The sequence below is a fragment of the Pteropus medius genome, unplaced genomic scaffold (assembly GCF_902729225.1).
Source record: "Pteropus medius unplaced genomic scaffold, Ma_sr-lr_union100, whole genome shotgun sequence".
Classification (NCBI taxonomy): Eukaryota; Metazoa; Chordata; class Mammalia; order Chiroptera; family Pteropodidae; genus Pteropus; species Pteropus medius.
In genome coordinates this window covers 16,584,683-16,602,254 of record NW_024349803.1, presented here as the reverse complement: position 1 = coordinate 16,602,254, position 17,572 = coordinate 16,584,683, and the positions used below count along the sequence as shown (strand labels likewise).

The window sequence follows — 17,572 nt, the reverse complement described above, 5'->3', positions numbered from 1 at the left end:
ATAAGTTCCTTATGAAAAAGGGTTGCATGGTGGCCCACACACCTCTGAAACTGCGCCTCTGCATCTCTCTCTGAAGAGAGGGATCGCAGCTTTCATCAGACTCATGATGAGTCCAGAAATCATTAAATATACATAAAGAAGGCAACAAAAGGAATTGAGGTGTGAGCAAAGAGACCGAGAGGAGCGTGGAAGGCGACCACCACCCAACATCACAAAGAAGTTCAGGAGAACGCACGGTCTAGCCTCTTTAGTTCACCTCCGTGACATGTATTCATTTAAACGAACATTAAGAGCTTGTCGTGTTTACCAGGTGACGAGGACAGAACACAGATAAGATATCAACGGACACGCAGTTCTCGCTCTCAAGGACCGTACTATTGAGCAAGTGGGCAAGTGAGCCACCTGGAGCGTGCGAGGCTTGGCATCGCCCCATCCAACTCCAAAGGGAAAGGCAATCGGGGCGTGTGCCCTCTGCATTTCATCATCCTCTTTATTTAGCTGTCTCCAATCTCTCCATTATTTTTATCCAACAAACCATGTCCCTGGCTTCATCCCCTGCATCTACGAAGAGGGTCTCGCTCCACGGTTTTGTTTTCCTACTCACCAGACAGTGCCACGAATGCTCAGGGCCTACGATTTTGTCTTTAGGTTTCAAGGTTTAAAAAAAATTGGAATTAAAATTTTACACGGTTAAATTAGGCACTGTTTTATACTATGCTGGATGTAATTTTACACATGCCACTATAAGGCTAGTAAGTCAAGATAAACTAGGTAAGTCAATGTTTTCCAAAGACGAAGCAGGTCATGAAGAAAACGGGCTACACAGAATGGGGGGAAGAAGAAGTAAAAGATGAGCGAAGGGGGCTCCCCGTCTTCCTCCACCAAGGTCCACATTTGCATGTGGGGGTCTGCCTGACAGACGCCACAGCTCTAGAAAGAAATAAACTGCACGCTACGTTAACGCGATCGTTCCCCAACCGCCATTCTGGGAGTCAGGTCATCTCCAGGACACGAGGGGACAGGGGTTCCCTGGAAACTGAGGCCTGCCACTAACTGGGTCCGCCGGGTCTATCTCAGAGAGAGCACGGAGAGCGAGCACGCACCACTGCCTCCATGTGACACCCGTGTTCTTCAGCAGGTCTGCCCAAGGGCACAGAAGCATCACCTGCCAGTCAGAGTCTTGGCAGCACTGTGTGTCCTAACGGAACTCCAAATTTATCGTGTTCAAGTCTGTTCTAACTACTGAGTTTTTGCTCTGCTAACTAGACTTTCTTCAACAAGTTTGTGTTTTACACACACACACACACACACACACACACACCCCTTAAAAAAAAATACCCAAGCAGACCTGAGGTTTTCAACTCCCTCAAGGTTTCTTCTGTTGCAACCTGAAGTGAATATAAGTGGTTTCGGTTTCTATATTATTTTTGTATTAAAATAGTTACTGTTTTGAGGGGTTTGAAAAGCTCTTCTGAAGATCCAAGCAACTAAAGTTACCAAATAAATACCAGAACTTTCATTTTTTTCCTTGTATCTAACATTGCACACACATGCACGCACGCCCAGAGAAAAGTACCTGCTTTAGAAGTTAATCTAGTCCCCAAATACAAACAGCCTAACATTCCAAAAGTTAAATACGTCTAGAAATGTGGGAAAAAGATACGTGAGCAAAGGTCTTGGGCCTGCACGTCCTTCCAGCGTTCCCACAGAAGCCAACATTTCAGGACATTTCAGAAATTCTCCCGAGGACAGATTTCCAAAGAAGAAGAAAGCACCTCAGAAGGAAAACGAGGCCGTGATCCTTAAATACCCTCTGGGCCGGCAGCCACAGCACCAAGGAAATGCAAGGCTCCCTGTGACCTCTCCAAGAGGCCGAGCGGAGACCCGCACGGCTGACCACGGGAGGCCGAGCGCCTCCGGCATAACGCTAAGGACTTCACATGGCGCTGACCGTCTCATTCCGACAGCAATCCTAAGGGGAGGGAGGACAGGCAGTGGCGGGATCCTCCACCTCTGGGATAGAAGGTGAGGCATCGCCAGGAGGGTGGCATGTGGGCAAGAGCGGCCTAGGCAGACGATGGGACGCGGAAGGGACCCGAGGCAGGAGTGGACGTGGAACGTGACTAAACGGCCAGGTGGCAGTGAGGCTGGAGCTGAATGAGCAACTGGGAAAACTGGGGGAGGTCGATGTCAGGACAAACCGGAAGCCAGCCGTGAGGGCCGTGCTGAGCGCTGACAGGGCTCTGGTGTGGGTTCTGAATGAAATGGAGGTCTTTAAAGTGCTCTGAGCAGAGGAATGACATGAACGGGCTTGAAAGGAACAGATTAAAAGGAACCGACAAGCATTACTTTCCTATGCGTGGTGGTTACCTAGAACTGTCACCTCAGGCTGTGGACCCAAGGAGTTAGTTCCCAGCCCCTTACGGCTACTCCCCGTTGCAATTCCCAGCGGACCCAGGCCCAAAGCCCCAGGGCCTCCTCTCAGCCGGACCTGCTGACAGCTCAAAGCCTTGGAAACCTGCTTCCAAAATCCCCTCCTCCTTCCCTTACCTTCTACGACACACACAAGCCTGCCGGCCCAATTTTTACCTCCTCGGATGAAATGGCCGAAGACTCAGAGCGCGGGCTCTAGTTTGAAATGGAGATGAACAGTAACTGAGGCTTTTATTCAAATAGGACCTGTGATTACTGCCTTTGTCTTTCCACACAGGATTTTAGAGGGACGGAATAAGAGGGGCACCAAGGCCCACTTAAAACAAAACTCTGTCCGTTTAATAGTAGAAAGAGCCTTAGGAGACTGCAAAGGCACTGGAAATCTTCTGGGTGAAGACAATGATTCTGAATGAGGCCGTGAGACAAGCGTCTGACCCACGCGAGGCCAGGGGACACCCTAATCAGAAGCACACCGGGGGTGACAGTGGAAAGGAAGCAGGCAGGATAGTCTCTGGGCTCCTCAGGGGAAAGGCAAGGTCAAGGGTGCTCAAGCGGCATCTAGCTTGTCGATCCAGGAACTGGAACATCAGGAAAAATTCCAAAGGACCTGAAATGGTTTTTCACTTACTAAATAAGCACAGAATGTGATTTAAAAATGGAGGGCGAGGGGGGAGGGGGCTTACCTCAACTCTCAACAGCAAAAAAGAAGAAATACACACTCTTATTCACTTTTTGAACCTAAAAAGGTTAAAAAAATTTCCCCTAACACTTATTCTTTAAAGAACATTAGAATTAAAACAGGGAATCTATTTTCCACTAATAACTAAAAACATTTGATTCTATGGGTTTATTAAATCGGCAGTCGGCAAGGCTGGATAGATGCACATCAGAATTCCAAGAAAGCTATGGGTGTTGGCCTCACCCAAGACAATCTAAAGCAGGGTCCTAGGGGTGGGGCCCAGGCAAGGCTGGGTGGCTGGTTGGTTTAAATCTCCTCTCGGTGAAACTGATGAGCGGTAAGTTGAGAACCATCAGTTTAAATCTTAGCATGCCACGGCAACAGTAGAGTAAATTATGCTTCTCAGAATAGTGTCAGCATACATCTCATTTGATCTGAGCCTTATAACACGGTGAGAACAAGAAGCATCAGAGCCAAAAATACAGTAGGGAAAACATTAAAAACACATAAAGCATTTCTATCATATTTTTCAAGCCTCTCACTGAAAAGTCAATGATTGAGTTAGCCTGAAAAAACCATTTTTACGGTGCCTATAGATTATACCACCCATAACATCTCATGCTCAAGAATCTTTACTGCAAGTATTAAACTCAATAGTAGCTTATTTATAAAACCCAAAAGATTTTACTCAAGGCATAGAAGCTCTGCTACCTGCTTCTCAAATACTTAATTACGCAACATTCACATGATAAGCCAATACACTGTGAATACACAACCAATACTGAATACAGTGCTTTTATCTACAATTGGTTTGTGCCAGATCGATTCATTGTGATTTCTGAAATAACTGTCATTTCTAATAGGTATGTGAAACTTCAGAAAGTTTAGGAGAGGATTTTCATTTTTTCTTTTGGTTTTATGCGACAAAATGATGAGGTTATAGTTTGTACCCTTACAGAGTATGTGACCTTGCACTTGGTGGCTGGGTTTGGAGGGTGTGTGCCACATTTCTACGGATATCTTTTTCAGTTCTCGACAACTGAAAGCTACATGTGTGACCATGCCTGGACCCCAGGTTGCAATGCAGTTTCTGCTGGGCACATACCATGCAGGCAGGTTGTACGTTTACCTTTTAAAATAAAACAAACAAGGGACTACTTCAAAGCAGACCGAACTTCCTTCCCTATGCTGAGGAGAGGCACGAATCTTTATCCCTTAAAAATATATAATCCCAAAGTCCACGCTCGGGCCTAAAACTGTGACACAAGCCGAAGGTCTTCTAATCCAGAACCCTTCAGGGCCCATACGTGCAACTGCCAGGAGTCTAAGAGTAAGCAACGTAAAATTTAACCGGGTTCTGACTCTGGGAAGAGAAAGGCAAGTCAAGGAACAGGGAGGGACGCGTTGCTGAGACAACCGTCTCCAACACACAGCACTCTGAGACGGGAAGTGAACGCGGGCGCGCAGAGCTGGTGCAGCGTGGGAAGCACTGTGAAAGCAACTACGTTCACAGCTCTTCTGGAATGAATCGAAATAAAAGCAAGGGGTTATCGATTCGTGCCATAAATTCTCGCAGCAGACTTCTATAAACCAAAGAGAAAACTTCCGATCTGTGGATGTGCTTTTGGACTATTTCGATCTCAAAGGTGAAAGTTCTACCCCAAAGGTATTATGGCTTAGGTTGTACTATCTGCACAGAAAGAAGTGATCCTTTCAAATTTTTAAAAAATACTTTAATACGTAAATATTTGAAAATATTAGACACATAATACTGCAATCAGTTCTTTTAGGGGCCACCCATCTGCTAAGTTCTCCAGGAGACTCTTTTTTAGGAGGGAGTAGGCTGAGATATTCTACCACGGGACCAGAGCAGAGCAAGGAACAACTGTCTGCTTTGAAGCACACTAGATGCAGCCTCTCGGTTAACCACGGGTCTTGGCTTGAACATGCCAGATTTCCAAAAACTCACATATTATACAAAACATAAATTGCATATAAATCAATAGTCAAGAATGTCTCAACTTACGTTTTACGAATCTACTTTTTCACAAGACAAGGCCATTCTTTTCAGATAGACCAGATGGTCATTTTTAAATTCACACTGGATTTTGAGATGTTTTTCAAATGCAGTAAGTTAGGTCAAAGAAAGGAATAATTAAAGATGCTTAAGAATACAATTTTAAGATGTGCCATAGCCTTCATCAGATCTTAAGGCATCACTGAGCCAGTAAAAGTTAAGAATTACTGCTCTAAATAAATACAAATACATACTTTTAACATGATGAAAGCTAAATGCTTTTACCTCAGAGGATACAGGACAATTTTTGGCTGATTACCTGGTTTTAAAATTATTTTTATTTTTAAAAATATAGTATAAGACTGACATTGAACACTGCAAAAATGTGATGTATTTCTATCACAGTGACTTTCATTCCCAGACAGTAATCAGGCATTATTATTAAAAATAAAGTAAAAACAACCCCTACACATCTCAGGAACATCTACATTGAAATACTTGTCTTTCAGACAATGAATAATATATATTATTTTTCAATTTTTAATTTTGAAATAATCATAGAGTCACAGGAGTTGCAAAAACAAACAAACAAACAAACGAAACACCCAAAAAAACAAAACCAGGGAGATTCCATGTACCCTTCACCCAGTTTTCCTCAGCAGCAACATCTTGCTTAACATAGCACCATAACGAAACCAGGCCACAGACACTGGTCCTGTCCACATAACTTATTCGGATTTCGCCGTTTCACACGTGCTCGTGTGTGTGTCCATGTAGTTTCCATGCAGTTTTCTCACACGTGTAGATTCACGTAACTGCCACCAAACGCGGAAGTGTCTGTCACCACAGGGTTCCTACACGCTACACCACTCGCCACCACCTCTAACCTCTGGCAGCCACCAATCTGTTCTTCATCTTTATAATTCTGTTAGTTCAAGAGAGTTATAGGAATGGAATTATACAATACACAAACTTTTGAGATCGGATTTTTTTCACTCAGCATAATCCCCTTGAAATCTATCCAAACTGCTGCATCAACAGTTTGTTCCTTTTTACTGCTGCAAGGATGAACCACGGTTTCACCATTCACCTGTTGAAGGACATCTGGGTTTTTTCCAGTTTTCGGATGTTACAAATAAAGCTGCTATGAACATCCACGTACAGGTTTTTATGTGACAGCAGGCACTCATTTCTCTGGGAGAAACAGCCAGGAGTGTATGGCAGTACATATTTAGGTTTATAAGAAACTTCCCGGTAGGAATTTCTGGGGTACTTCTTGCTAGAAGACACAGACCAGAAACAGGAAGGAACTACATCAAGACAACCAACAGAGGGATTAATTCTGCTCACCCTGTTAACTCACCACGCACGAACAAGCAGACACTTATTCCAGGAGAAAGGAGTGACTGTGGGCGTTAGAGGTAGAGGTGAACTGACAGCCTGTCATACTGTAAGACCAGATTCCAGGACATCCCACTTAGCCACACCTGGATCCTCTCCCACATCCACGGTAAGCAGACTACAATACTCAGACATCATATTCACAGACAGTTACGAGGGACTCTCAGAAACAGAGATAAACACATAACTAACGATCCCCTAGCACTTAGGAAAAATGAGCACACCCTGAGAGACAAACCAGCTCATCGAACGAAAGAACCAATACCCAAGAACGACCACTTAATGGAGCACTCACAGAAGTATTTACACTATGCTTCACAGCGTCAATGCATGAAATGTAATCCTACAATGAAAATAAAATTAGTCTCACGTCAACATTCGCACTGGCAACTTTAGAGGCAAAAAAATGAGAAAATATCTTCAAAGTTGGAAGAAAGATGATTTTGAACATGTATTTCTATACCCAGCCAAATTACCATTCAACTATAAGGATTTGGGGAATTTTTCACAAATCCTCTACAAAGGATTACGTAAAAAACAAAACCACAGACAGGAAGGTCAAGATTGAATGGTAGACCAAGACATTTGTAAAATTAAGTCTAGGTAAGTCTGTATTATAAATAAATAAAAGCAAATAAAAATCTGTTACTAAAAGAGAAGTGAAAACAAACTATGGTGTTTGTTTGTAGGGTACAGGGAATAACATGGACATTGATTAACTCTGGACATCAAGGGTAGACATTTACAAAAAGAAAAACCACATCATGCAAACCACTGGAGGAGAAGCACGGAAAAGTTTCATAACCCAACAAAATATGAGATAATAAAAAAATAACCAGGCAAATGAAAAGCATAAAATGTGTTAGCACAAGTAAGCCTAAACATTCCAGTAATAAATATGAATAGATTAAATTCACCTAGTAAAAGACTGACTCATGGATTAGACACAAAGTACACCTACATATTGTTTTAAAAACATAAACCTAAAACCAACTGACAAATTAGAATCCAAGGTAATAAGCATAAAATAAGCAGTTTCACATAGATAAAAGATATCTAGCCCATCATGTAAAATAGATTACAAACTTCTATATATTTAATAAAGCTTGAAAATAGCATGTATAAAACAAAAATTGATAATACAAAAATCACAGATTAGAGTAAGAGAATAGCATAATTTAGAAAATAACATCAAAATAAAAATATGACACAAAGGAAAAAATTACAAAATTAACCACCTTAATCCTGTATAAAAACTATACCAAAAATACAAACATTTCAATCACACAGGGAAGAGTCACCAAAAAATTATTATGTATCAAGCCACGTAGAAAACCTAAAAATACTCCCCAAAGCAGAAACCAATCGGGCACATTTATTGACGACAACGTACTAAAATTAGAAGTCAAAAACCAAACAGCTAAAAGGGAAACTAGATCTGCCCACTTTGAGTGTTAAGAAACCAAAAAACTTGTGGGTTAAACAAGAAACTAAATTAAAAAAGGAAGAAAACAAACAAAAAAAACCCCTCAAAGATCCTAGAAAGAATTAAAATGAAAGAAAAGGTAATGATATAGAAAACAAAAAGTCCAGCTGATCAGTAAAACCAAAAATCTGGTTCTTTGAAAATAATAATAAAACTATTCCTCAGCTAAGTCTCAGTATGGAGGACCCAAATACTCAAACACTTAGTTGTAAAACGGAACCAAAGTTCTAACATCTGGTAATTTAATAAAATTACATTTTAATCTTTGTCTCCACTAATTTCACTAAGTACCTGTAAAAATTCACTGACTGATTTTGGCACAATAAACTAACATTTTATTAAGAGAATAACTGTCCGTCTGATTTTTAATGCAATTCTGTATTTATTTCAAGCACACGATTACACAAAATGAATTGAAATAAAGAAGTTACCTGTGAACTCTACCCAACCTTACTTCATCGACACAAGGTAACCATTTATCAGACTGCTGATTATTCTTCCAGGCAATTTCTTTTCCTTTCAAAAAACTTAAGTTTTATTATGTAATATTTAAAGTATAAGAGAGACAAAAGAACATTACCATGAACACCTATGTATCTACTTAGGAAAGAAACATCACCAACATAGCTAAAACCTCTACCTTCGCCTGCCCCTCAGAAGGAATCATCTTGATCTCATGCATTCTCCATACTTCTCTTCGTGTGCACGCATCCCTAAACAACGTATAACTGTTCTGCATGTTTTAAGCTTTTATATAAATGTTATAACACTATATGTACTCTTCGCCAATTTTCTTCTCTCTTAAATGTTCCACTTGTGAACTCCAGCCATGCTGACATATGTAGCTCATTAATTTTCACCAGCACATAGAGTTCCATCGTATAAATATTGAATGGCTTATTGCCCTGCTGATGAATATTCCATAATGCTGTCAGGAACATTCTTTGAAAACCCCTTGTGTACCTGAGTGAGAGCTTGTCTAGGGTGTGCACCTAGGAGCAGAACCGCTGGGTCTCAGGCTGTGTACATCTTTAACCCTACGAGATACTGACAAATTGTCCTGTGCATAGAACGCGAGTTCCTAATGTCCTATAGTCTTATCTACTCTTGGTTTTGTCTGACTTCAGCTTTTCCCAACGTGGAAAGTAAGAAATGGTGTCGTAATGTGGTTTTAATTTGCCTTGCCCTAACAGTGAAGCTGAACGCCTTTTTTTTCATGTTGAGACACGTAAGTTTCCCCTTCTGGACATTCTTGGCTTCGTTTTCTGATTAGAGCTGCTCCACTAATCAAAAGTCTCTGGCTAAATGTTCTCATGAAAGACTCAGTGGAGCGTGGTTATCTGTAGCAGGCAAACCCATTCGTTCGCCCTTTCTTTTCCAGAGCATATGGCCTAACATTGAAAAGCACTGCCTCGGTGTACAGAGTATTCAGCATCAGATCACGACTCTTCAACGTGCTCGTCCCCGTGTGTCTTTAAATCTTCTATAACTTGCAAATGATCAGAATGCAAATGGAAGACTCATATCTATGAAGTCTCACCTCGTATACATGTAATATTGGGGCATATTTTTCCAAGAGTAAACTAAAAATTTTTAAAGCTCACCATATCGTCAGATTAACAAATCCTTAAAAATTAAAAATAAATTCCTACACGACCTTCAAAACAGATGTGATGCCAAGGGGGACAAAGCTGGCACAAGCTAAAAAGCAGTTAACACTTCCACCGCAAGTAAATAACTTGTGAGTGAGTGAGAGCACAAAAACATGCTGGCAGGAAGGGCAAGGGCAGCTGGGAATGCCCAGAGCCACCGCCCTTCAGGAGCCCACCACGAAGTAGGCATCTGTATGTCAATTTCCTATCCTACACATGAGATGGACTATAATAACCACACAGGTTGCTGTGAAGAGTAAGATAATATGGGAATACAATAATACAGTACCTATATGTGATCTGATTCTATTTTATGAAGAAATGATACAGAGAGGTCAAGTACACTGCTCAAGGTCACAATAAATGGTTCCAATGCCCACATTCTTCACGCTGCACTGTAATGTTCACAATACCTTCCCAATATGAGTCTCAATGACTATTAAAAGGTATTCACAGGTAGAAGATGACTGAAGAATCTAAGATAGGAAAAGTATTCAGACCTTAAAAAAATTACAATAAACAGATGAGAGTATACCTTAGATGATAACTTACTCATTTTCCCTTGTACTAAACAAATATATTTTAAACATCTGCCATTTAAAGGGTAAAATAAACTAATTGCCAGCTTCAGGGATAGATGGCAACCCTAAAACCCAGTCTGTTAAATAAGACATATCTCACAGACGTCCTCTTAGAAATTATTTTTAGATAAACCACCACTGATTTGACCAACTACACTCTAACCAGTGGAATTCAAGTGGGCAGATACTGGAAGGGTACCTACCTACTGCGGGTGCATCATACTCATCACCAAGCAGAATTTCTGGAGCAGAATACGCAAGAGATCCACAGCTTGTAGTGAGCTTCTTCCCTGGTTGAAATTTGTTGCTGAAACCAAAGTCTGTCAACTTCACAAGACCTTGTTTTTCAAAGAAGACCACGTTCTCTGGTTTTAGGTCTCTGTGAACCACATGGAGTTTATGGCAATAAGATATAGCATGTACTATCTGAGCAAAGTACTTCTTGGCTAAGTCTTCATTAAGACCCTCCTCGTGTTTCATGATGTAATCGAACATATCTCCTCCATCCCCAAGTTCTAGGATAAGGTATAGTTTGGTCTGCGTGTCGATGACTTCATAGAGGCGAACGATGTTGGGGTGCTGCACTAGTTTCATGCACCTCACTTCTTGGAAAAGATGACCAGTGGCTAGTGTGTCCAATTTTGTCTTGTCAATAACTTTGACTGCCACTTTTTCTCCTGTAAAGACATGCCTGGCGAGTTTAACCACTGCAAAGTGACCTCGACCCAAGGTTTTATCCAGATCGTATAATCCAGCAATCTTTCCATCATACCCTCGCTTGAATCCTGCCATGCTGGTCCAACAGAAGAAAAAATATTTACACTGTTTGAAATGGGTGTTCTCATATAAGAGTATCTGGTGAAAATATGGAATTCATTTTCAATGTTGCCATGGACATCTACAAAACAAGAGAAACAAAGTTTCTGTAACTTTTCTTTTATAACTTAATAAAGAGAAGCTTGAAATAAATTGAAACATGAGGGCCATTTATAACAACGTATTTATATATTTAGGGTTTACATTATAAAGGTTGAGAATTAAATACCACATTAAAATTTGCAAACTGCAAAACGATTAGTTAGTTACAACATTTTTTTGGTAATGTCGAAAATAAGAAAACTGGCAAGTGTGATAAGCTATGTTTAAAAAAAAAAAAAATGTTCCAAAAGTAATTTCAATTAGTGTCTTTAAAAAAGGCAAAAATTGACAAGAAGGGGAAAACACAAAGAATAAAATAAACACCTGGACAGAAACCCAACAACTTTTTCTGTTATTAAAAGACTAGCGCTATTTCCTGTAAAAAAAAAAAAAAAAAAAAAATTCCTTTGGTCAAGCCTTTGCTTACTCTCCCAGCTGAAATTATCTGCCCTCTCCGCATCACCTTGAGCCACCTCTGTCTCGGGTGGTCTTATCCTATAGGTTTTTATATACACCATCCCCATTCTGAGTCTGCAAGGTGCTTGACACGGTTCTATTTTTTTCTTCTACCCTCCCCTAACATCTAGAACAATGTTCTACATATAACAGATAATCAAAATTTTGTTAAATTTTGAAATGCAACTTTTTCCCAAAATGTTTACAAGACAATTGTTTGCTTTTTTGTCACGAGTGCCTAGAACTGTATCCGGCACGCATCAGGTACTTAATAAATATTTGCTGCCTGGTACTCACTCTTTGTACTTATCAGTTATGTTTACCTTTATTACGGTTTTCCAACTCTCAAACAGAACCCACCATGATCTGCTTATATTTCAAGAATAAACAGCATGCATTCTTAAATCACTGAAGTCTTTAAGATCATCTGGTTTTAAAGACCATATCTCATAGGGCATTTCAAATTCTCAAACTATGCAAACATTAAATATAGAAATAGGTTCTTATAAATGACCCTGACTCAAAAAAAATAATTTGTATAAAATTATACAAATTTGTATAAAATTGTATAATTTGTATAAAATTATACAAATTAAGACATCACTTTAAATTTCACGGACTGAACACCCACTATTATTTTCTCGAACCAAAATTTAACAGAATTAAACAAAAAAATCCAATGAAGACTACGGCAACCTCCCAGGACTAGCTCTTTCCTATTAGTGCACGGCCAAGCATTTGGTAGTCTTTTCTAAAGCTCCCAGTAGAGTTTCACAATTTCAATTATTTTTTTTTTATTAAGAAAAGTACTTATATTATTTACTGCACTTAGATGACAAAATCTCAATGAACTAAATTGTACATAAAATAAGGTAGTTTAAAAAAAATCACTAACATGAAATGCCTTTAAATCTCGTATTTGCTTAAAAAAAAAAAAGAAAACAGAAGAAAAGCTAACATCTATTGCAAACCTACTGTAAATAATTCATGCAAAATGAATCAACCTGGTGTCACTGGATCTTGACAATGCTAAGAGGTCAGAATTAGCCCCATTTTTACAGCCAAGGAACATTCTGTTCTAGATTCTATAATGTTCTTGGTATATGTGTGACGGTAAGTGCTGAAGCTAAGTTTTAAACAGAATTCTTATTTCGAAGTCCATACCCTTTCTAAACATTTGACTATTTCCAAAATGGTTACATTTAGGATAATAATATCTTAAGAGTTAAAATATCAACTATAAAAGAGGCATAAAGTCATTCTCATATGCAAATTGAAATGATGTGAATCACATATCTGGGACTCCCTCCAAAAAAAAATAAATACATACATATATATATATATGAGCTTGAAAAGCCAATGTTAATATGTATACTAATGTTTCTTATGTTTTAGTAATTACTGTAATAATAAATATCAACCACCCTTCACTGAATTGGTACAATATGTCAGTCACATGCCAAAAGCTTTACTTCATCCTCATTTAATCCCTATAATTGCCCTCTGAGATAAGGATAATTAGCCCCATTTGGAGGCACAGAAGTAGTAAGTTGGCCTGGGCTACAGAGCCAGTGTGTAAAGAACTGGGATTCTAACTTAGGGCCCTCTGTCACCAAAATCTCCACTCTTAACCACTATGCTACACTATGCTACAAATTAGTTTGTTCCTGCAAATTAATTTCAGAAACCGAAACTAAATTGTTTCTATGAAGATTTTTAAAATAAAACCAGTACTATGAACAAGAGTTGGGGAAAAAAACCCCAAATTTCTTCTATACTGTGTATTATCCTTGGCATCTGAGCTAATAATTTTAATGATAAGATTTACAGGAAAATCCAAGTGGAAAGATCTTGCTTTCTCTGGACAGTAGTTGCCTAAAAGAAAGTTTAAGTCAGGCATATTAATTTTCATATATAGAAACTCCAAGCTAAATCCAAGGGACAGAAAGCTATCTTTAAAATCTTTAACTTCGATTAATTATAAAGGCAGTACTTATTCTTAAAATTCCACCCAAGTCCATGTTTCCATTGTATAAGCTTACAAATGCAACTTTAGGTTTCAAAACAAAGTTCTTCAGGTTGCCCCCAAGTTATATATTTATTTTTTTCATCTATCATTTTAGATGTATTCCTGGAAGGTGGCATCTAAATCAGATTTGTTTAAATTAAATTTTAATTAGTTTTTAAATTTTGTTTTATTACAAAAGTAATAAATGAATATACAGATAAGGGAAAAACAATCTTTTCCAGGGTCTCAGACACCTAGATAATCACAACTAACACTCGGACGTTTCTCTTCCCAGAACTGTGCCAGCAAAAGGGCGCTATGGATCAATTTGTAATCTACTAGCAAGTTCACGGGAAAGAATCTTCCAGGGTCTCTTCAGAACGATGGAATACCCTGCAGTGAAATGACTGACCACGCTCACTATCGAAGAGTGTACTTTTTTTGTACACGTACTCCTTTTTTAGTGTCTATGAAACTACAACCATATACCTAAAAACAGGACATTATGATTAACTGGAGGTTGGAAAGAAAAGTAGCCTTATTATTGAACATCTTTTTAAATACTAGTCTATTGTCTAATCTTATTATCAAGTGTATTTCGAGTGAGCACAGGAAATAATTAAATCATTTTCTGGTCTTTGAGGATCATGCAGAGCCTGAAAATCACTGTGACCATGGACGCCAAATGTTAAGATGTGGCTTATATAAAATAAAGGTGACTTTGTACGTACCCTGCAAACTGCATACTGAATAATCCTTGTTATTATTGTATTTTGTTAGTTGAATCTTTCTCCTAAAAAAAAAAATAAAGAAAAAGATTTTAGTTTAGTTCTATTTGTTTTAACTTTGCTTAACATCAAAATATATTCCCTACGACTGAATCCAGACAAATAAAAATGGCATATTTGTCTTCAGTGACCCAGTCTCCCATTATCTGTCTTCCCTCTATGAATTACAACCCATTCAATATTTACTAAATAAGAATTTCACTGTGAACAGATACATAGAGATTGTCCCAGGCAGACAGGTCAGAAAGATTATTCCACTGGGAGGAGGAGGAAACGGTGATAATGAACAATAGTAAATCCATCATTTTCTAAATGCCTCCTGGGTAACAGGCACCAAATCCACATTTCACAGACTCCTCACTAAGAGCCTGCAAGCAAGGCAGGCACGATGAGACTCAGGTTACCGGGGAGCGGTCTGCAGCTCCAATCTGCTCCTTCTGGCTTCGAAGCCCAACCTGCCTGCAGGAGTCCCTCCGGGCTCATGAAACTCCCTCCAACAGCAGAAGACAGCAACCTTTCCAACACACTGCCCTCTAGCAGGCCAGCAAAAATCAATGATGATGCCACCACCAGAGAACACAAAAACACCTTTGCCTTAGAGACTTTCCATCTGAGAGTAATGAGCAAACTATGAACAAAGAGAACGTGAGCAGATCACCAATATCTAAGTTCTGGGCACAGGTGAGGCAGCCTTGCGAGCCCTTCCGACACTGAAATAGCTCACAAATAACTAAGAGGCCTAAAAATTCTTACCAGGCCAAAGGCGATTCACACAATGCACTAAAGGTCAGAGTCCAGGTAATCATTAAGCTCAAGTTCACAAGCTTGGGGGAAAAGGAGAGCAAAGAGGTCAGGGAGAGTAGGCAGGAAAGGCGAAAGAAGCAGCTAGACGTGAAAACAAATTTACTTCTGGGAATGAGGATGAAGAGAGATGGAGACAGTTCTGCAGCACGAAACGGGGCCGGCAGAAGCATGGGCACAACAAAACCCAGTGACGGGAACCCTGGGATGCCCGCCTGGTCCTTCGGCTCCAAGCGAGAAACAGTAGTTCTCCCCATCACCTGTGTCTGCTTCTCTCTTTCAGCAGTTTCATCTACAGTCTCTAGGGCAAGGCGCTGTGGTGGTCCAGTATGGTTGGCACATGGGAGGCCAAAGACTAGATCTGAATCTCAGCTCACCAATCCATAGCTACGGAACTGAGCAAAACCTGATCTCTCCATACGGTGGGTTTCCTCATTAGAAACTGTGAGCTGTAAGAGTGGACCTCACGGGTTGCGGTGAGGAATAAAGGAATGAATACAGGTAACGTGTTTAGCATAAAACCTGGCACAGATTCATTAAATGCCAGCTACCACCGCCATGATCACTGTTATACTGATGGTATTCTCCCAAGGAGAAATTCTTTGTTTTCCACTCTACTTCAAGAGAATGAATTTACTGAGCTATTTCTTCTCTCTGGCTTTCATCAAAATTCTGCTGTTCATTTTCCTAAAATGTATTAAATTTAAAATGGGTGCTTATAAGAGTGATAAAGGAAATAATGTCTCTGGTTGAGCATCAAAGTCTGACGCTTCTTCAATAAACCATCACACAAAATCTACTTGCTTTTAAAATGATACTAAGATAACTTTCTATCAAATCTATCCTTCCAAAAAAGGACTAAATATTCTTTCACATTTTTCCCATCAAATATATTCTTATAGAAAAATCTCAAAAATACAAAGTAAAAAATAGAAAGAATAAAGAGGCATCCGCAGTCCTACCACTGAAATCAGCACTATTCATATTTTGGTGGCCTTTCTGCAAATATTCATACGCAGCTTCTTCCTTACGTTGTTTTGCGAAGGTGTGATTATTCTGCATATAACGTCTTATCCTGCATACTGCTTTTTCACTTTCCTGTCACTTTCCTTTCAGCATTTTTGTTTCAATTACGAAAGAAATATCTGTGCAATGCAGGGGAAAATGCAATTAGAACATACAGATTGGCAAAATGACAGGAATTTAAAAAAAAATCATCCATTACTCTGTCCTCTGTGATAACCTCCGTTAACATTTTGGTACAAGGCCTTCCATTATTTTCTATGTATAATATATGCCCAGACACAAAAGTTTTAAATAAAATGCAATACGCACACACACACACGCACGCACGCATGCACACATACATGAACACATGGAGGGAGAGGAGGCTGTATCCGTTTTTAAGTATTTCTCCTCACAAAACAGGAAGTTCATTCTAGAAAATTTGGAAAATGCAGAAAGAAAAGTAAAAAAAAAAAAAAACCCCACAAAACCCCAGCTGTCATCTCATCTAGGATGACCTCTCTTCAGGCTGGAGCATACATCCTTTATACCTATGCTTCTTTACCAAACTAAGACAGCGTATACGAAGTATGAGAACTACTTTTTCCTCTATATGATGAACGTCTTCCACGCACTCGGTTGTTCTAAATCAATATTTTTAATGACCACGTAGCTAAGACGACATCTTTTAAAGCAGGAAAACCACTAAATCAGGCCACGGTAAAGCTGTCTTATTCGGCGTGCTCACACATGCATGGAACTAGAATGGGCCCAAGCGAAGCAGACCAAGTCGTCAAGAGCGTTTCTAATATGGAAATTCATGTGTGAGAAACAAGTGCCAGTGTGTGTGGCAAGAACAGCCTGATGTGCTCCCAGCTGAGAGAGCAGAAGCACCGGGCGGGTGTGGCTGGGGAAGAGGAAGGAAGCGTGGGCGGCTCCACACACATTTTGCAAGCTGCTGAAAACAGTTGTAGAACCAGCCTCTGTTAAACCTACTGTCGTTCTAGAATTCGCCCTGTTATTCTTGTCAAAATTCACTTTTAACTTTGCACTGACATCGCCACCACTGCGGTGTGGTCCGTGCATCAGATGAACGTCTTCCACTCACACCTGCTCCGGGAGAGGGGAGGACAAAAAAACAAAAAAACAAAAAAACAAAAAAAAAAAACGGCACGCTGAGCGAAGCCGGCTCTGCCTGGACCGTTAGGCACCAAGCCACCGCCCGGGGAAGAAGAGGGTTGAACGTAAAAGGGCGTGTGCGAAAATCAGGCCACTTCTGCGGCCGCCCCACGTTTTGTGTGGGAAATTATAATCGTCCCCACAAAATCCGCCCTCCAATATTCAAAT

At 39.9% G+C, this 17,572-nt stretch overlaps 1 protein-coding gene across 5 annotated transcripts in view; it reads right to left on the bottom strand.

Moving 5' to 3' along the window:
• Positions 1-17,572, bottom strand: part of SNRK (SNF related kinase) — a 49,513-nt gene that overhangs the window by 22,008 nt on the left and 9,933 nt on the right. For 2 of the 5 annotated variants that reach the window (XM_039837452.1, XM_039837451.1), the window contains 2 exons: positions 14,363-14,424; positions 10,453-11,147 (listed from right to left, as the gene is read on the bottom strand). In XM_039837452.1, coding sequence (XP_039693386.1) covers positions 10,453-11,041 — 589 coding nt within the window. In that variant the 5' untranslated portion in view covers positions 11,042-11,147; positions 14,363-14,424. Of the gene's footprint in view, positions 1-10,452; positions 11,148-14,362; positions 14,425-16,182; positions 16,366-17,572 lie in introns of those variants that run through there. The other 3 variants (XM_039837456.1, XM_039837455.1, XM_039837454.1) reach the window with 2 other exon arrangements.